At 38.2% G+C, this 21506-nt stretch overlaps 1 protein-coding gene and 1 pseudogene across 1 annotated transcript in view; both read left to right on the top strand.

Annotated features, from left to right (window-relative positions):
- Window positions 1-21506, top strand: part of LOC126456326 (vesicular glutamate transporter 1-like) — a 51147-nt gene that overhangs the window by 8250 nt on the left and 21391 nt on the right. Inside the window, exons 2-4 of the mRNA XM_050092075.1 lie at window positions 405-638; window positions 5416-5590; window positions 14344-14477. Of these exons, the coding sequence (XP_049948032.1) occupies window positions 405-638; window positions 5416-5590; window positions 14344-14477 (543 nt within the window). The remainder of the gene's footprint in view (window positions 1-404; window positions 639-5415; window positions 5591-14343; window positions 14478-21506) is intronic.
- LOC126459459 (5S ribosomal RNA) lies at window positions 16645-16762 on the top strand (annotated as a pseudogene).

Below are 21506 nucleotides of genomic sequence, written 5' to 3'. Positions count from 1 at the left end.
GTTAACATTAAAACTCTCATCGTCTATGTTAATTTTATATATATATAAACAGGCTTCTGCTGTGGTCACGGTGATGTGTCCCACCTCTGAATAATTCGCTTTTGGATGATTAAAGTTCATTCATTTTATTATGCATTCATTCTTTGAGGAGTCCATTGCAGTGTAGTCTTAAATATTAAAAATAAATACAATGTGTTGAACTATGTGCCACATTACTCAGTTTAAAAGAAAACACACAAAGTTACTGACTAGAAATTAATCTTTGGCACGTGCAGTTATCATTTGTGTTATTCAGCTAACAAATGTAATTAATTTATTGACACAGTTTGGCAATCTCTTAATGGAGTATTGTGCACTGAGCATGAACCCCTCATAAAAGTTTCATAGTAAACTGTTTGTTTCAGGAGCAAGATTTTCCATGGGACTCAAGAGTGCAGAGCCTAGTGCTGAGCATGTTCTTCTATGGCTATGTGCTCACACAGCTGGCAGGTGGCTGGCTAGCTACTCGGTTTGGTGGTGCTAGACTCGTAGGGATAGCAGTCGCTGGCTCTGTACTGTTGTCAGTTTTCACACCACCCCTTGCCTATTCCAGCTTATACCTGCTGATGGCTGCTCGTGTCCTTATGGGCTGTTTTCAGGTTGGTCCCTTGCTGTCTGATATAACTGGAGAACGAGTCATACACCGTCTCACACACACACACACACACACACACACACACACACACATTGTGTTGTAATTAGTTTAATAATGTATTCATCATTCCTGTAGGAACAATATGTATGGAGCTGAAGCCTACAAGGAACATGAAGAATACATCATTATCGTCAGCTCCCTACATACTGCTTCTATGGGGGTCATGTATACAGTATTAGACTAACTACAGCACATATGGAGGCATTTAAACTGCCATTCTCTATATAAGATTGGAACAGGAAGAAACCCAAACATGAGATACCATGGTAAGTACCCTCTGCTATACATTTCACAGTGGTTACTGAGTATGTAGGTAGGCGTAGATGTAGTCTGTAATGTAAATGATGCAGAAAATGTAGTCCCATAAATTTAAGATGTTCTACTACAGTGATTTTCAGTCATCCTTTGCTAGTAAAATGTAATTTTTACAAGGGTTGGTGACATCAACACATAGCTTAGAGAGAACATAATGTCATTGAACCAATATTCATGACATAGAACCCTCATAAAAATTTCATTTTACTATCAAAGGATGATTGAAAATCACTGTAGTAAAACATTTTGAATTTATGGGACTGAAGTTAGATGGAATCCTTATTTTATAACACAATCAGGATCTTGTGTAAAATTGGGCTGTTAGTGTCTTTCCTACTGTGTGAGAAAAATCTCTGTATTCACTTAAACAGACACAGTATACATTGTATCAAAAGAAAAATTTAATTGAGAAAACTAAAAATTATGACAGTGTTACCCTCAGAAGGTGAAATATACAGTTGCACTGCTTTTTTCCAAGATAATATATTTGATGGTATAATTTTGAGACAACTCTGGTATTCACAGTGAACATTCTTAGCCCAGCAAACAGCATTCAGAGTAAATTGTATAAGTTCATGAACTCACGAACTTTTTGTAGGCCACTCTTTAAGTACCATGTAAATTAAAACTTGACTGTCTGTGTGTGTATGGGATTTGTAGTTTATAATATGGACTTAATTATTCCAAAGTATCTGCTACATTCATTCAGTGGACACTATAGAGAAACACAATTTGCTCTTGGATTACATTTCCCTACATGTTATAAAGATCTGAACATGCTATTATGCAAGATTTATCTTAACTGGAAATAAATAGTAACATTACAAATTGCAACTTCTGTTACTTCTGTTGATGACTGGTTTCAGTTTTATTAACCATCATCTGATCACAATTAATTAACCCATAACACAGTGTTTGGAGCTGCTGTCTGCTATCAAAAGGCAGTTATCACCAACTGATTCCAAACAGAACAGAAAGATATGAATAATGAGTATCACATATTCAAATCTACATTAAGAAGCTTTCTAGTGGCACACTTCATTTGTTCTGTTCAAAACACAATCATGGCACTATGGATTGCTTTGTTACATGCATGTGGGTGCACACACACACACACACACACACACACACACACACACACACACACACACACACAAATGAGAAAAAGAGAGAAAGAGTAAACAAGCTATTTTAACTAAAATCCTTTACAGAAGAAAAGAAATAAAAGATAGATTCCTCAGTGCTTTCTCTGTACTCATAAACTAAGTGGCAGAAGTATAATTTCTAGTTATCTAATGCAGTGTTTAATTTTTATGATGGCTGTAAAGAAATTAGATTGAACATATTTGGTAGGTACCAAAATTGTGATTTGGTGGTAGTTTTGCGGTAAAAACTGGTAGTGTATTGTGCTGATGGTTTCATTTTGGCATACAGTCATTTCCTTATGTGTCACTTTTTGACCCTTGGTGACATCATTCACTAGACTGACTCTGTGAAGTGGGTTTCCACACTCATCCCCACACATGGGTGTTGGTAACAATACAGGTTATAAATACTTATGTCTTGATGACATGTTTGTCCATTTCCAATAATACTACTGTGTATTGATGCCACTGATGAGAGTACACCATTCCACTACTTTTCCATGTCAGTTTATTTCATGGGACAAATTCATTTTAACAAATAATCACCTGACAGTCCACCAGACTGGTTTCCACTATGGGCCAAATCAGCTGACTTATCCCACATAACATGAAACATTTTGACCCATCGTACTGTCCTTCTGCATAGTAGCATATCAATCCTAAACAACTCATGTAATCTGGTGTGATACTGCTTTGTATTTTGCCACTGAGGTTTCGAAAAGGTGGAGAAAGTTTATAAAATAATACTTTGAGTTACCTACACTTAGCTGTTGTTTCTGTTTCACACATAATTATTATTTAGACGCTTGTAGTATATTTCATACAAAAGAGTACTTGCATCAGAATGAACTATAAACCAAAAAGGGGATAAATAACAAGCCATCTGTTGTTAATTGATGCACTGTTCATAAACAATAAGGGTACAGGTTACTTCACTATCTTTCAAGTCCCTACTCCTCTTTCAGTTTAACAGCAGCTGCTCATACACACAAAGACTTCCAAAAACAGCCATCAATGGCCATGGTGACAATGAATGCTTTTGAGTGGTTGGGCAGGTGGACAGATGTTAGAAGAGAAGAAAAGAAGTGTGGACTGGACAAGCAAAAGATATACCTGTTAGGGAGGAAGTAAGTAATGGGATAGGAGACAGAGAGACAGTTGTCTTTCATTGACAGTGGAAGGAAAGATTCAACAAGCTAAGTCACAAAACTGAAGCAATGGTGTATAACAAGGAGAAAAAGAGATATTGAGAGACAAACAGAGAGAGAGAAAGGTAGGGACAGTAGTGAGAGAAAAATGTGGGGGAAAACGCCATGCAAGGTCTAGATTTGATATTGATGTACAGGAGGATGTCCTATATCCTTGTAAACGAGATCTACACGTGAATAAAACTACTAGAGGAAAGGATAAAAGTAAAGGATTGGAAAATGGACTAAGAGAGTTTTTGGCAATGTGCATTATGAGAACAGAGGATATGATGGAGGGTCAGTTTGCACATGTGACCTTTAAAGGAGCTGGTTCTGGTTGGGAGCCCCATAGCTGAAGCAGCTCTTGAAGTCACTAATGTTGGGTGTTCTGACATATCCTCTGGTGTATAGTAAAATATGTTCTAGAACAGTTCTATAAAAATAAAAAAAATATTTTAACACATCATGACAAGGGAAGTATGTAAAATTTTAAATAATTGCCCATCAGAGAGCAGAAATATTTTTAAAGTCATAATTACAATATTTATTTACATATTGGATAAGCAGCCATTTATTTTACATTATTCTCTAGGTAGTTCTGTGATGCGAATCTTAACCAAAAGATTGTATTAAATAAGTGGTCTGACATTAAAATGAATAAATAGACTGAATTACAATATGTTCACTGGAAATGTTCATTTCTACATTTTTATAATTTAGTTTTTGGAATAAGACAATGAATGTTGCCATTTGCAAGTCATCATTATACTTAAAATAATCTTAAATAGCCTTTAACACAGGTGAAATTAAGAAACATGAACATAAAATGCATGTAAACATAAAAATATAAGAAATCGGGTATTCAAGTAATTGTACATATGTATGATATAGTTAAATTGAAGAGTTTTTATCTCCTAGTCTCATATGGATCCAGTGACAGGTATTTCATTATCTAGCTCTCCTAACTTGACAGCTACAGATCAGGCTGCAGCATGTTTAGCAACTGAGCAGCCAAGTTCGTAATTAGCTGCAATTTGGAACTTGCCATTCATGTGGGCAGATAGCTGAAGAGTTGTCATACCTATGCTAAATGTTCCACAGTAATTTCAGCATAGCATGTGACAGGTCTGCTTACAAATGTGCTCCTACAGTTGATGGGGTAAGAAATGCCTTTGTGGTGTGGCTGTGCAATTACATACAAAATTGTGTAATTAAACTGGGTACCTTACAGGAGAGTGAAATTCTTTGAATGTGTTTACTAAATGGCTTTGACAGAAGCACTTCACAATATTTGGTGACATATTTTATCCTGGTAATATCTCTTTCTCTACACTCCCAAGTAACAACTTAATCAAAGTACCTTTGATAATATACTTTAACAATTTCAGAGAGGTTTGTATAGAAGCTTGATCATCTTGAAAACAAAGCAGAGTAAGTATAATTAAGACACCCTACTTATGTTAAATGTATTCCTATTAAGGAACTTTGTGGGAAGTAGAACCCAACAAGTAATTTCATAAAAAAAAAAAAACTCGCACAACAAATCTCCTTAAACTTTTAACTAAACCACAGAGCATTTCCTATAATTCATGCATTTGCCATTTTTGTTTTTCACTTAAATTCTAGAGAGAGATTTCTTATTGTTGAGATGCACTGTAACAGAGAGTATCACTTCATTTAGCTGCTGTAATATAATTCTGATAATATGAAACAGACATAGAATCATGAGAAAACATTTTGTTTCGTTTTAAATTTTTGAATAAATAAGTGCAATTGGCTGGTACAGAAATTATAGACTGTTTTACTTACAGCTTTTATTAGTAGGTTCAGACTAATTCTCTGTTTTGTTCCCAAAAGCTTGGGATGAATATAGCTCACTTTTAAAAATAATGACAGAACATTCTACAACTCACCTTACCATCAAAATGTTGATAAGTAGACAGGCATATAAAAATTGAGAATAGCTGCTGAGCTACCAAAATTTCAGTCTTCTTCAGAACATAGTATGTATTTCATGTATTATTCGGAAAACTACTCTCACAAACATTACTTTGAAAAATTATTTTCTGTGCAGGGAATGGTAATGCCAGCAATGAATGAAATGTGGGTGTATTGGGCACCAATTGAAGAACGCTCTCGTTTGATTACAATTACTTTGTCTGGCTGTTCATTTGGTACTGTAATTGCAATGCCAGCATCTGGAATCATAGCTTCTTCACTCAGTTGGCCTTTTGTGTTCTACATATTTGGTATGTATGTTGCATATTTCCAAATTAAGAATGAAAGTGTGAGTTTGCAGGGAACTATCTGAAGAAATTAAGTCAGATTAACAGTGACACATTGCTAACACACACCACATCAGTCCAGAAAGTTTTGAGATTGGATTAGTAAAAAATAAAGAAAAGTTATGATAATGGTTTCAGTGCTTCATATGGTCTATGCAGTCTTCCCCCACTTGAGTACAATGTGCAAAATGTACATACAATCATGTGAAAGTGTCAGAAAAGACCTCATTTGGGATATTGTTTAACTTGCATGTCACATTCACACTATCTTTCATCTTTGTGAACCTTCACAGACCAACCTAGCACATTGTCATTTTCTGGTAGATTTGTATTGATAATACGAAGTCTCGTCATATGTAATGATACTTTTCCAAAAAGAATTGTCTACATTTTCTGCTTCAATAAAGTCACAGCAAGCATCCATGAATTATTCATTTTGTTTGAGAGTCAGTGTGTGTAGGACAAACTTTGCAGCCCACTTTCCTCTTGACAATGGCTTGAACACTTGATTGACAGATCTTCAGTTGACTGCATCATTGTGATTCATGGCAAAACAACATCGATACAATACAGCTGCAGTTATACCACTTAACACTGCCTTCTCACAACTGACTGGTTGAATGCACATCTGTTGTTTACAGTTGTTAATTCAAGCTGCCATTATAATTACTATACTGACGTCACAGATGCCAGGAATAAAACGTCTCAGAACTTTTGGATGGTCGGTATACATCCTATGATAAACACAGCAACATTTCAACATGACTCTAAAACATGAAAGGAAGCATTGTAACAGTCAAAATTATGTATTCCTCTGCTAACTGAAAACAACTGAGGAAAAATTAAAGACAACTGATTTCAAGTTTTCAGTACTAACTCTATTTTGATCACAGGAAAATTTCAATTTTTGGAAGACACCTACTGTGGCTACTTTCACTTAAGTAGTACTAAGTATTTGTCTTTTAAAAAAATCTACACATTTTGTTTTGTTTTTGGCAGTGGATACGTTATTTAATAATATGTTATTGTTTATATTTTAATGTAATAGATTGCAATTACCATGCTTTCAAGGGTACATAATGATATGACTCCTGCTATAGAGAGATAGTTTCATGTTCCACTGTATCATTTTGCATGATAGATCATACTAATCAACTGGTATTTATTGAGTCAATTCATCTTGTTCTGGGTCTCCCTCTTGCCCTCAAATTTGGTCTCCATCATTCTTTGTGGTATTCTATCTTCCATTTAATTTACAAAGTGTTTGAGAAGGTGATATATTCTAGAATAGTGTTTCACCTTCTTGTTGTTGTTGTTGTGGTCTTCAGTCCTGAGACTGGTTTGATGCAGCTCTCCATGTTACTCTATCCTGTGCAAGCTTCTTCATCTCCCAGTACCTACTGCAGCCTACATCCTTCTGAATCTGCTTAGTGTATTCATCTCTTGGTCTCCCTCTACGATTTTTACCCTCCACGCTACCCTCCAATACTAAATTGGTGATCCCTTGATGCCTCAGAACATGTCCTACCAACCGATCCCTTCTTCTAGTCAAGTTGTGCCATAAGCTCTTCTTCTCCCCAATTCTATTCAATACCTCCGCATTAGTTATGTGATCTACCCATCTAATCTTCAGCAGTCTTCTGTAGCACCACATTTCGAAAGCTTCTATTCTCTTCTTGTCCAAACTATTTATCGTCCACGTTTCACTTCCGTACATGGATACACTCCATACAAATACTTTCAGAAACGACTTCCTGACATTTAAATCTATACTCGATGTTAACAAATTTTTCTTCTTCAGAAACGCTTTCCTTGCCATTGCCAGTCTACCTTAGATACCTTAGATATCATCAGCAAATCACAGTTAGCATTTTGGAAGTGTTGCTCTACTGAGAAAGCCATTTATATATTTAGTCACCAAATTTTACAAGCATTAAATAATAAAATAGTGCCTGTTCCTATTTTCTGCAAACTGTCTAAGGCATTTGACTATGTGAATCACAGTATTCTCCTAGGTAAATTGAAGTTTTATGAGATTAATGGTATAGCCAGGCGATGGATAATGTCATATCCACCCAAAAGAATGCAGAAAGCTAGTAAGTCAGTCAGTATAATCTGGGGGTGTAATTCTGACTGGGGAGAAATCACTTAGGGGGTTCCCTAAGGCTTAATCTTACATCCACTATTGCTCCTCAAAAATGTAAATGATCTTCTGTCTAATATACAATGAGCAGAATTAGTTCTTCATGCAGATAACACCAGTATTATAAACAATCCAAGCATACATACAGAAATGGGACAAATGGTAAAAAATGTTCTTAAAAGTATCAGTGGTTTTTTGTGAATGGTCTCACCCTCAGTTTCAAAAAGATACTACATATTCAGCTCTGCAGGTAGTACACAAATGATACCTGTAACACATGGTGAGGAAGTAATAAATAGGATGGAAACTTCAAAACTTTTAGGTGTCTTTATTGCTGAGGATTTAAACCAAGAAAAGCACATTTTGGAATTCCTAAATCAACTTAGTTCTACCACATTTGCACTTAGAATCATTGCAAATCTTGGGGAGAGACAAATCAGTAAGCAGACATATTTTGCATATTTTCATTCAATAACGTGTGGTTCCTGAAGAGAGGCAGCAGCCTTTTCAGTAGTTGCAAGGGCAACAGTCTGCATGATTGACTGATCTGGCCTTGTAACAAGAACCAAAACAGCCTTGCTGTGCTGGTACTGTGAACAGCTGAAAGCTAGGGGAAACTACGGCCGTAATTCTTCCCAAGGGCATGCAGCTTTACTGTATGATTAAATGATGATGGCGTCCTCTTGGGTAAAATATTCCGGAGGTAAAATAGTCCCACATTCGGATCCCCGGGCGGGGACTACTCAAGAGGATGTCGTTATCAGGAGGAAGAAAACTGGCGTTCTACGGATTGGAGCGTGGAATGTCAGATCCCTTAATCGGGCAGGTAGGTTAGAAAATTTAAAAAGGGAAATGGATAGGTTAAAGTTAGATATAGTGGGAATTAGTGAAGTTCGGTGGCAGGAGGAACAAGACTTCTGGTCAGGTGACTACAGGGTTATAAAACACAAAATCAAATAGGGGTCATGCAGGAGTAGGTTTAATAATGAATAGGAAAATAGGAACGCGGGTAAGCTACTACAAACAGCATAGTGAACGCATTATTGTGGCCAAGGTAGATACGAAGCCCACACCTACTACAGTAGTACAAGTTTATATGCCAACTAGCTCTGCAGATGACGAAGAAATTGAACAAATGTATGATGAAATAAAAGAAATTATTCAGATAGTGAAGGGTGATGAAAATTTGATAGTCATGGGTGACTGGAATTCGGTAGTAGGAAAAGGGAGAGAAGGAAACGTAATAGGTGAATATGGATTGGGGCTAAGAAATGAAAGAACAAGGCGCCTGGTAGAATTTTGCACAGAGCACAACTTAATCATAGCTAACACTTGGTTTAAGAATCATGAAAGAAGGTTGTATACATGGAAGAACCCTGGAGATACTAAAAGGTATCAGATAGATTATACAATGGTAAGACAGAGATTTAGGAACCAGGTTTTAAATTGTAAGACATTTCCAGGGGCAGATGTGGACTCTGACCACAATCTATTGGTAATGACCTGTAGATTAAAACTGAAAAAACTGCAAAAAGGTGGGAATTTAAGAAGATGGGACCTGGATAAACTGACTAAACCAGAGGAACCGGAGGTTGTACAGAGTTTCAGGGGGAGCATAAGGGAACAATTGACAGGAATGGGGTAGGGAAATACAGTAGAAGAAGAATGGGTAGCTTTGAGGGATGAAGTAGTGAAGGCAGCAGAGGATCAAGTAGGTAAAAAGACGAGGGCTAGTAGAAATCTTTGGGTAACAGAAGAAATATTGAATTTAATTGATGAAAGGAGAAAATATAAAAATGCAGTAAATGAAGCAGGCAAAAAGGAATACAAACGTCTCAAAACTGACATCGACAGGAAGTGCAAAATGGCTAAGCAGGGATGGCTAGAGGACAAATGTAAGGATGTAGAGGCTTATCTCACTAGGGGTAAGATAGATACCGCCTACAGGAAAATTAAAGAGACCTTTGGAGATAAGAGAACCACTTTGCATGAACCTCAATAGCTCAGATGGAAACCCAGTTGTAAGCAAAGAAGGGAAAGGTGGAAGGAGTATATAGAGGGTCTATACAAGGGCGATGTACTTGAGGACAATATTATGGAAATGGAAGAGGATGTAGATGAAGATGAAATGGGAGATACGTTACTGCGTGAAGAGTTTGACAGAGCACTGAAAGACCCGAGTCGAAACAAGGCCCCCGGAGTAGACAACATTCCATTGGAACTACTGACGGCCTTGGGAGAGCCAGTCCTGACAAAACTCTACCATCTGGTGAGCAAGATGTATGAAACAGGCAAAATACCCTCAGACTTCAAGAAGAATATAATAATTCCAATCGCAAAGAAAGCAGGTGTTGACAGATGTGAAAATTACCGAACAATCAGTTTAATAAGCCACAGCTGCAAAATACTAACACAAATTCTTTACAGACAAATGGAAAAACTGGTTGAAGCCGACCTCGGGGAAGATCAGTTTGGATTCCGTAGAAATACTGGAACACATGAGGCAATACTGACCTTACGACTTATCTTAGAAGAAAGATTAAGGAAAGGCAAACCTACGTTTTTAGCATTTGTAGACATAGAGAAAGTTTTTGACAATGTTGACTGGAATACTCTCTTTCAAATTCTAAAGGTGGCAGGGGTAAAATACGGGGAGCGAAAGGCTATTTACAATTTGTACAAAAACCAGATGGCAGTTATAAGAGTCGAGGGACATGAAAGGGAAGCAGTGGTTGGGAAGGGAGTAAGACAGGGTTGTAGCCTCTCCCCGATGTTATTCAATCTGTATATTGAGCAAGCAGTAAAGGAAACAAATGAAAAATTCGGAGTAGGTATTAAAATCCATGGAGAAGAAATAAAAACTTTGAGGTTCGCCGATGACATTGTAATTCTGTCAGAGACAGCAGAGGACTTGGAAGAGCAGTTGAATGGAATGGACAGTGTCTTGAAAGGAGGATATAAGATGAACATCAACAAAAGCAAAATGAGGATAATGGAATGTAGTCGAATTAAGTCGGGTGATGCTGAGGGAATTAGATTAGGAAATGAGACACTTAAAGTAGTAAAGGAGTTTTGCTATTTGGGGAGCAAAATAACTGATGATGGTCGAAGTAGAGGGGATATAAAATGTAGACTGGCAATGGCAAGGAAAGCGTTTCTGAAGAAGAGAAATTTGCTAACATCGAGTATAGATTTAAGTGTCAGGAAGTCATTTCTGAAAGTATTTGTATGGAGTGCAGCCATGTATGGAAGTGAAACGTGGACGATAAATAGTTTGGACAAGAAGAGAATAGAAGCTTTTGAAATGTGGTGCTACAGAAGAATGCTGAAGATTAGATGGGTAGATCATATAACTAATGAGGAAGTATTGAATAGGATTGGGGAGAAGAGAAGTTTGTGGCACAACTTGACCAGAAGAAGGGATCAGTTGGTAGGACATGTTTTGAGGCATCAAGGGATCACAAATTTAGCATTGGAGGGCAGCATGGAGGGTAAAAATCGTAGAGGGAGACCAAGAGATCAATACACTAAGTAGATTCAGAAGGATGTAGGTTGCAGTAGGTACTGGGAGATGAAGAAGCTTGCACAGGATAGAGTAGCATGGAGAGCTGCATCAAACCAGTCTCAGGACTGAAGACCACAACAACAACAACAATGTCGTATGGAATAATGTTCTGGGGTAACTCAACTTTAAGAAAGAAAGTTTTCATTGCTCAAAATGTCCTGCAAGAATAATATGTGGTGCTCACTCACAATCATCTTGTAGACATCTGTTTTAAGGAGTTGGACATTCTGACTACTGCTTCATAGTATATTTATTCCCTCATGAAGTTTGTTGAAAATAATCCACTACAGTTCAAAAGGAACAATAATGTATGTAATTACAACACCAGAAGGAAGAATGACATTCATTACTGCATGTGAAGCTTGTCTTTAGAAAAAAAGTGGCACACAATGCTGCAAGAAAAATTCTTGATCACTTATCCAGTGATATAAAATGTCTCACAGACAGCAAAGTAAAAACTCCTTCTACTCTGTAGAAGAATTTCTGTTATTTTAATGCGTAAAAGTTGGTAGTTAGCAATTGCTAACTCACCATCTGTATTTTTAAAAATAAAATAAAATAGAAATGATCAGCATGCAGCCATATTTACAGATTAATTTATGATGTGAATGTAAAATGACTTGTTCCGCATCTTGTGATTTAACATTAAAATGATTAATGGAACATGAAACTAATTAACTAACTAACTTCAAACCATTTTAACCTGTTCTTCTCATTTCCCTCATTCATATTTTCTACTCCAGTTTTGTTCCTAACATCTTCGTTTCTCATTTTGTCTCTCCTTGTTTACCCTGTGATGCTTCTTAAGAATTTTGCTTTGCTGTCTTGGATTTTTCTCTCTTTCCTTCTTGTCATTTTGCAGGTCTCTGATGCATGTCAGCAAGGGTGTAAAGTACATCTTGTAGAGTGCTTCTTTAGACTACCTTGGTGCCCCTCATTCCAAGACTAATCCCTCACACTTTGGTAAAATGCGCTGCTCTATTGTATCCTTTTGCTAACTTCTACCTCCATTCTTCTGTACCACACTTTCTAGACATTTAAGGTTATAAAAAAATTTCAGTATCCTTCCCTTTAATATTAATTTGTCCTTTGCCTTCTCTGTCTCCTCTTGTTGGCAACATAGTCTTGCTTTTTTCCACGTTTCATTTCATTCCATATATCTTGATGTTTTAATCTAAGATTTCTATTTATTCATATACATCCTTACTGTTTGTTTCCCACATCACAATAGCATAGGCAAAATTCAGTATTTTCATGTCTCCTCCTTTATGAGATTCTTCTGTCTCTTTCACAATTTCATCCATCACCATTATAAATAAAAATGGTGATACCACATGTTCATGTCTCAACCCCATAACATTCCTAAACCAATCAGTTCTTCCATCTTGGGTATGGACACAGCTGAAGCTTTTGTCAGACATTGCCTGAAGAATTTCAGTTGTTTATTTTCCAACTCACTTTCTCTCCCTGTGTACCATACATTATGGTTTCTTCGAATTACAATTTGTATGGAACATGAAAGAATGACTGGTCAAATGGCTTCATATGCTCTGTAATTAGTCTAATATAGTCTTTGAAACTCCTGCACCACTGAGACAGTGGCTGCTGCACTAGACTTATAAATTCCTAACTTATTATCACTTCTTAAAACTTTGTAAGCAAGCTTTCACGGAATAGTTGGTCTGTCCTCAAGCACCTAAAGTTCTGTTTTTCTACTTTCCCACGATGCTCTGCTGTGGATCAAACAAACATGTGACTATTTGTGCTGTCCTTCTGTGCTTGCAGTCAATATCCCACATTAGTCCTATTTGGTATGGGTCACACACACACTTGAACCACGTTGTAAGATGGGCCAGATGAGTATTTGTAAGGTATTTCTATAGAAACACATTATATTTAATCAGTATCTGAGCAGTGAACCAAAGTCTGCCACCTGTTTCACCTATCACTGAGTTTGTGATCATTCCATTTGATATATGTACAAACTATTACACTCAGGTATTTGTAGAGCTGACTGATCAACACTCACTGATACTGTGAGCATAGGTTACAAGGGTTGCCCAGAAAATAATGCACCACATGTTTGTTCTTCAAGAATTCTGCATTGAGAATTACACACATGAAAGAATGGTGTTTTATCTACATATCCTATTTTTCCACATAATCTCCATTTCGCCTTCCTCCAGAGTGAAAGAACTGCATATATGCTCATTTGATACCAATCCTTGCCTTGGTCACAAAGCCAGTGCTTCACTGTGTGAATCACCTCCTCCTCATCTGCAAAATCTCTTCCACAAATGGCATCCTTTAATCTGTCCTTGCAGATGAACATCAGCAGCTCACTGCAACATGTTAGGTGTGACAGCCATGGATGGTCTCCCCAACCACTGCAAACTGTGGAGCAGTGCCAAACCTCCTTCTGATGACCTCACCCTCCACACCCAGTGACTGTACTTCTGTCGACATAGACTTTGCACAAGTGTTTGTGAATATTTCCCACAGTTTATTTCTCTGCAATGAGAAATTCAATGATGGCACAGTGCTTGAAACGTACATCACCTACAGACACCATTTTGAACCTGTCCTGCAGATACGGTACGCTATCTGTCAAAAGTGATGGACACTTGGCACACTTGCTCAGGAGACTTCAAATGATACATATATAACATTTCACATTCGTATCCTTGTTTTCAGCTGAGAAAAAAAAAAGTGGTGCGTTACTTTCTGCGCAACCTTCATACTTTGTGTTCTATATGTGTCATTACAAACAGAAATTGTCTCTGCTAGTAATGAGTATGTCAGTTATGTATACTTTAAAGTGGAGGCTGTAATTGTTTCAGTTTCTAAAGAGAGAGAGAGAGAGAGAGATGGTTAGGAGGGGGGGGGGGGGGGGGGGGAGAGGAAAGGAGAGAGAATCAGATATTATTGCCTACTTTGTATTCTGTTGTTAGGTATATGAAATAAGATCAACGTTTTATGTCATATAATACAACTGAGTTGTCATTACAGGAGGATTAGGATTACTATGGTATGCAATTTGGGTGCCATGTGTGAAGAATACTCCAGAAAATGACACCAGAATTTCAGTAGAAGAGTTAAAATACATCACTGAAAGGAAAGACTATTCAGCTCAAGAGAGTAAGGTGAGAAACTTTCAGATAGAGTTACCATGTATCAGTAAGCTTAAACTAATTTCGAGTTCGGCACAAAAAGTTCAGTACACACAAAGAAGACAAGTCAGAGATGTATGTAACCATGCTGATAGTTATAAGTATACATTACAGTACATTTGCTGCATTTTAAGACCTTGAAGTAGAAAGTCAGGCTGTTACAATATAAAAATTCAAAATAAGAAGCATTTCTGTTTATCAAGTGACACAGAATGGTACACATGAACAAAGATACTTTAACAAGGCATATTTATAGTTTCATTTTAGAGACTGATACAGTTATACAGACAGTAGCATAGGTTATGGTAGTGGGGGTGGGATTGGGGGCATTTCATATCTGTTTTCTGGAAGCAGAAGAGGTGAAGCACAATTTATTATAAAATAAATCTCAAAACTATTGAAGACTGTATCCATAACAATCAAACATATAGCACTTTATATTAACAGGTACCTGCTACCTGTAGTGTACTTAACTGAGAGAGCTCATTTTGTATGAGATTTTTACACATTAATTTGCTGTCAGGCAGGTAAAGCTCAGAAACAGATTTATATTTTTGGTATTTTTCATTGGATGCTAACTTGAGGAAAAGCATCAAAAATTGAAAGTACAAAGCCACTGTAAGGGCTTAGGACACAGAGCCATCAGGTATTTTCATCTGCAAGGAGAATAGTGATCACCAGTGATAGTTTTGATCAAGAGGATGGGAGATCAAATCTCTGTTTGGTTATTCAAATTTAGGTTTTCCATGATTTCCATAATTAATTTAGGACAATGGCTGGTTACTTTGAAAAGGATACAGCCGACTTCTTTCCTCATCCCCCCTAATCCAACTTCATGTTCTGTCAATAAAGACTGCATCAGCAATAGGACATTGAAGTCAAATCTTCCTCTTGATTTCTATGGACCCTTTTACAGATATGTGCTGTATGAAAATTATGTAACTTTAATAATTAAATATATTGCAGATTCATTTACAGTTGCCCTAGAATTCTAACATCCATTTAGTCCTAAATTTTATATTCTGATGCATATGGTTTTAATAGAATGCTAATAGACATCAGGTACAAAACTGTGAATTCCCAGATATTCAAACACAAAGTAAAAGAATACATTATTAGCCACTTTGATAATTGAAAAATTGTATGGACCGAGGGATGTAAATTCTGATTAACAATAATATTCATGGTTTACACATTTTTAACTTTTCTAGTATATAGATGGCTGGTAATGAAAATTAATAAAATTGCTTAAACACTTAGTATGAAATAATAGAAAAAACAACTGAATAGTCGAAGAGTCAGGGTAGGGGCTTCTTTTTTTCTCCCAAAATAGCAGTTTTTCTCCCTTATGTCTAAGGTTGCTAACAAATGGATGCAAAACATAGCCAGCAATGCACCCAGTCTGATAGTATCATATCAGCTGTAGTGTATCCAGATTTAACTGTCAAAATCAAATGAGAGTTAATGAAATAGGAACAAGGTTACATGCAAATAATTGAGAGAAATAATTAAAACTTTCTTCTGAGGTCATCAGTTGCCCAGAACTTAGAACTAATTAAACCTAACTAACCTAAGGACATCACACACATCCATGCTCGAGGCAGGATTCTAACCTGCGACCGTAGTGGTCACTCGGCTCCAGACTGTAGCGCCTAGAACCGCACGGCCACTCCGGCCAGCCACACACACACACACACACACACATATAAGATGATAGTATCTTTCAATATTATTAAACCCAAACAAAAATAGAGATCCTAATGAAGCGGAAGCCTGACTCAGAAATAGCTTTCACATAACAGGTCACACTTCCATATCATCAGCCAGTAAATTTTTAATAGCTACTTCCGCACAGAAGCAAAAAATTTTGCACCCACTACTGGCAACCAACAACAGATGCATTATGTGTACCTATTCAGAATCCTGCACAAGGAGACAGCCTACATGAAAATTATTTTTCAAACAATTGAAAATCCATGACTGAATGTTATGTTTCTATTCATCACATACAGGAAACATTGAGCAGCAGACAGGCCCTTTCCAAAATACATGTGAAGGCAGAGTAAACTATTGGGCAAAGTGCTTGGTCAGACTTAGAAAAACACACACACATTGATAAATGTTCAGCAGACATACATATGGCAATGGCCTTGCCGCAGTGGATACACCGGTTCCCGTCAGATCATCGAAGTTAAGCGCTGTCAGGCGTGGCCAGCACTTGGATGGGTGACCATCCGGGCCACCATGTGCTGTTGCCATTTTTCGGGGTGCACTCAGCCTCATGATGCCAATTGAGGAGCTACTTGATCGAATAGTAGTGGCTCCGGTCAAAGAAAACCATCGTAACGATCGGGAGAGCAGTGTGCTGACCACACGCCCCTCCTATCCGCATCCTCAATTGAGGATGACACGGCGGTCGGATGGTCCCGATGAGCCACTTGTGGTCTGACGACGGAGTGCTTGCTTGCTTGACATACACATGGCTGCTCTTATCTCCAGGCCTGATGCTTGGCTACAGTAAGTAGAAATTTCATCTAGTGTGGGTAGTAGGGGTGCAGAAGAGGTGTGGGGTGGGTAAGGAGAGGAATAACATGACAGAGGTAGGTGAAGATATGGTAGTCATTTGTGTGAGAGTGACGAAGGACTTGGGAGGTACATGATGGTGGACTGCTATGTGTATCGTCAGGAAGCAGCACTTGGAGGGGAGAAGGGGACGGGAGAGAAGCAGAGAAGGTGAAAGGACTATACAGGTGTGCTGGGGAGATAAAAGGCATGTGTGAAGCTGGAGTGGAAGCAGGCAAGGGCATAAGGCATGTAGAAGACAGGGGCTAGAGAAAGTTGAGGCCAGGGGATTTATGGGAATGAAAGATATGTTGCAAGGAGAGTTCCCACCTGTGTAATTCAGAAAGGTGGTGTTGAGAAGAATAAATATGGCACCAGTGGGAAGAATAAATATGGCACCAGCTGTGAAGTAGTCATTCAAGACAGGCTCACTGTGTTACATGGCGTGTTCAGCAACTGACTGGTCCACTCGTCTCTTGACCAGTGTTTGATAGCGGCCATTCATTTGAAGAGACAGCCTGTTAGCAGTTATAATATCGTAGAATGCCAGACAGTGTTTCCGGCTAAATTGGTAGACTGTATGGCTGCTTTTACAGGTGTCCCTGCCTCTGGCAGGGGAGAAATACATGTGCCATGACTGGATTAAGTCATAGTGAGGGGATGTATGGGACAGGTCTTTGCACCTATGGGTTTTACAGAGATGTGAATCATTGGACAAGAGGTTGCAAGCAGGAGTAAATAGGGGCAGATAAGGATACCGTATAGGTTGGATGCGCAGCAGATTACCACACTGGGAGCAGTTGGAAGGGTACCTCTCCATTTCAAAGCACGAGGGGAAGTAGTTGTAACCCTGATGGAGAACTTTATTCAGTTGCTGTTGTAGGTGGTACTGAGTCATGAGAGGGATGCTCCTTTTTTGCTAGTCATGGAATATGTTGGGGATGTTAGGTGATTAGGGAGACAAGGTGGAAGAGAGCCATTTCTGGGCAGTGGGGGAGGGTAATTTTGGTCTATGAGGGCCTCAACAAGACCCTTGATATACTTCGACAGCTGCTTCTCTGCTGTTCCCTCAGCTTGCATAAGGTCATTATATGACTTTTTTTATACAATGCATTATATATCTTGAAGGTATAATTTACTTCTAAAGATAATGTATCAATGGAATGATCTGTCATTTGACACCTGTCAAATAATAATTTGAAATTTCTATTATAAATCGTAAATATGTGACCTATAGTACCCATGACGAACACTAGAAAATTGCACAAATGCCAAAACAAGCTTGTTATGTACCTGTATAAAAACAGCAAGAAATAAACTATTTGCAGCAAATTTTGTAAAAATATAAAGATGTTTGGAGAGGCACAACTCGTCATTGCAGATGCAACAGCCATGAGCAGCTAGACCATATGCAAAGTACTTCTTGGTGTTGAATGGATGGCTACTGTCGAAATGGAGGTATTGTTAATGGTTTAATGTGGACTGAGGTACTGATAAAGCCAGCTCTGAAATCGCTGTTGACGTCAAAGTGGGTTGTTGGGCTGAGGAGGGCCAGGTGAAGTGAATGAATGGGAGAGAAGAAGTTGAGGTTCTGGCAGAGTGTTAATAGTGTGTTTTCACTCTCGGTCCATAGATGTTTTCACTGAATCTGAAGGCGATGGGTCTGGAATTCTGGTGGTTAGGAAGGTTTCTCTAGATACCCCATTGATAGTTTGTCATAGAATAGTGCCGTGTGATTGACCATGGCCACACCATGAATTTGTTTGTTCGTGGTGCCCTCAAAAGAAAGATAGTTACAGGTTAGGATACATCTGTTCATGATGACCAGGCAAGAGGTTGTGGGTTTAGAATCAACTGGGCATTGTAATAGATAGCATTCAGTAGCAGGGAGGCCATAGTTGTTGGGGATGTTGATATAGAAGTAGGTGGCATAAACAGTGATGATCAAGGTGCTGGGTGGCAATGGGACAGGAACAATGCAGGGTTGATAGGGGAAATGGTTAGTGTATCCTGTACAGGAGGATAGGTTTACGAGTATTCAGCTGAACATAATGGTCAGCAATGACAAGTGATTTTTTCTGTGGGGCTGCAGTATACAGCTACAGTGGTATGTCCTGGGTGATTGTGGTTGAGTTTATGTATTTTAGGAGTGGTGGTGTAAGAAGAGGAGAAGTTCTGGCATTGACCAATAGATTTTAGGAGGGACTGGAGATCATGCTTTGCTTCTGGAATGAGGTTACTGTGACTGGACTAGTAGATGGACAGTCCGACAGCTGGTGGAGGCCTTCATTCACATAGTCTTGCAGTTCAGAACAACTGTGTTGAAGCCTTTATTGTCAGGTAGGATTATAATGTAAACATCAGTTTTTAAGGTGGTGGATTGCAGTCCTCCTTGTGCATGCAAGGCTGGTTTCCATGTTGAAGGATTTGAGAATGATGATGAGTGAATATTTGATGTTAGGAAATTTTGCAAATTTGTCAGGGGATGGTTGTAGTTGAGTAGAGGTGAACTGTGCTTAAATGAAGGAGTAAACTTAATTAGGCCTGTTCAATTTTGGTTTTGGGTTGAGGCTGATTGGTAGTGTTGGTGGGCCCAGCGTGACTGAATTTGGGAGTGGGCAAAATATGGGCTTTTTCAAAGGATGGATACTTCTGTAGGAATGAGGTTTTTGGAGGACATGTTCATAACTGAGTTTTGTGTTTGTCTAGGCTCTGTGTCCTGCAGGAAGGGGGAGTGACTTTTTGATGGTATTTCAGATTTAGTAGGTTTGCAAAACAGGATTTGATGGCTACAATGGAGTGTGCAGGAGATCTGATGAAGGGTCTTTTAGTGGTGGTGGTGGATAGTTGTAGTCAAAGGTGCGAGTATGAGGTAACTAGATCAGACAGTTTTCTGAGCTGGAGTTGCGCATACTGATTTCCTGGAGGACAAGGACTTCAGTCTGGAAGATGAGATGTAGATATTTGAGACTGTGGAGCAGAAGGATTTTACAATGGAGAAGAGGTAGTTCAAGGAGGCTTGGGGCTGAGTGATACTGTCTTGCAGGACTAGGCTGATGAGAGTCATGTACTAACAGAACTTGAATAGTTATAGGTTATTGTGGAAGGATGAGTTGCAGCTTGAAATGGATAATTTGATGGTTAGGCCATTGGGAGAGGGTAGAATCCATTTTCTATCTAAGTAACAACACAGTAGTTGAGGTAGACAGGTAAAAATATGTATAAATATCTACCCACCCCAGTCAAGATTGCTGATCGCCACAGTGTAACCACGTGTGTGTTTCTTTCATCTGATGAAGGACTTTGTATGGTAGCTAAAAGACATCCAGTAGTAGATATTGAGTAGTCTACTTTTAATGTACAGGTACATGTCTGTTGTTCAGCTCCTCCTTTATTTGGTGAGTAGCAGTCTATCCTAATTCACAATGTTATTCCATCCCTGATTTTCCATCTTAAAGATCTTAAAGGAATCATTGTTTCCGTACGTTTATTGATTGGGCTATCACAAACAAACATTTAGGTCTGTTCCCTAAGAACTGTTGTTAACTTCAGGGACAAATGTCTTACAGAGTAATATTTGAGCTCCTGCCTCAAATAAAAGTTGATCGTTGTAAAAAAGATAGTAACCACAACTGTCTTGGTGTTTGAACATGTCTTTCTCACATGCATTTATTGTTGGGTGGAATATTAACCAAAGACCACACATACTGACTCATAAAATTTGCTATTTGAGGAAGTCAAGATATTCACAAATAGCATATAGCATCCTCATTACTTTCAAGTGATTGTAACTAATATTTTATATGTCATTATAAACTTCAATAAGGAACTGTCACTCTCCAGTGGATTGTGAGTTGATTTGAAACTTCCTGCCAGATTAAAACTGAGTGCCGGGCCAGGATTCAAACATGGAACTGCAACTATAGTATTGCATTTTTTAAAGTTGTGGCAGTTCATTATGAACAGTTTTATATTCATTTACTTTTATATGTAACCATAAGTCCAGCAGTAAAGCTAATAGAGGTACTTGTGATGCTCATAATAATTACTGAAAGTAATTTGTAGAAACAGCAACATCACTGACCAGTTAGAGCGACTATGTGGACTCTTGACAGTTTAGTGCATGCTGTGTCTCTATCACATTCTGATGTTCTGTGTACACTTATATAAAATCATTGTTACTCTAAATATAGGTTGTGCATCACATATTCTACACCTATTAGTATCTAAGTTCCTTTGTTGGTGACCCACAAAACTCATGAACACTGTTTTTGACACCTACAAACACGTATTCAAACAAGGCTACTGACCGAAAATGCATTCCAGATATAGTGTTTTTGCCTACATCAGCACCCAAGAAATAGCCTGCCTGGACAAGGAATATCTACTTGACATGTTAAGTACTCTGCAGTGATTCATTCAGCATCTCCAAGGGACAAA

The sequence above is a fragment of the Schistocerca serialis genome, chromosome 2 (assembly GCF_023864345.2).
Source record: "Schistocerca serialis cubense isolate TAMUIC-IGC-003099 chromosome 2, iqSchSeri2.2, whole genome shotgun sequence".
Lineage (NCBI taxonomy): Eukaryota > Metazoa > Arthropoda > Insecta > Orthoptera > Acrididae > Schistocerca > Schistocerca serialis.
Note: the sequence above shows the minus strand (reverse complement) of the source record. Positions and strands in the feature narration are given on the sequence as shown.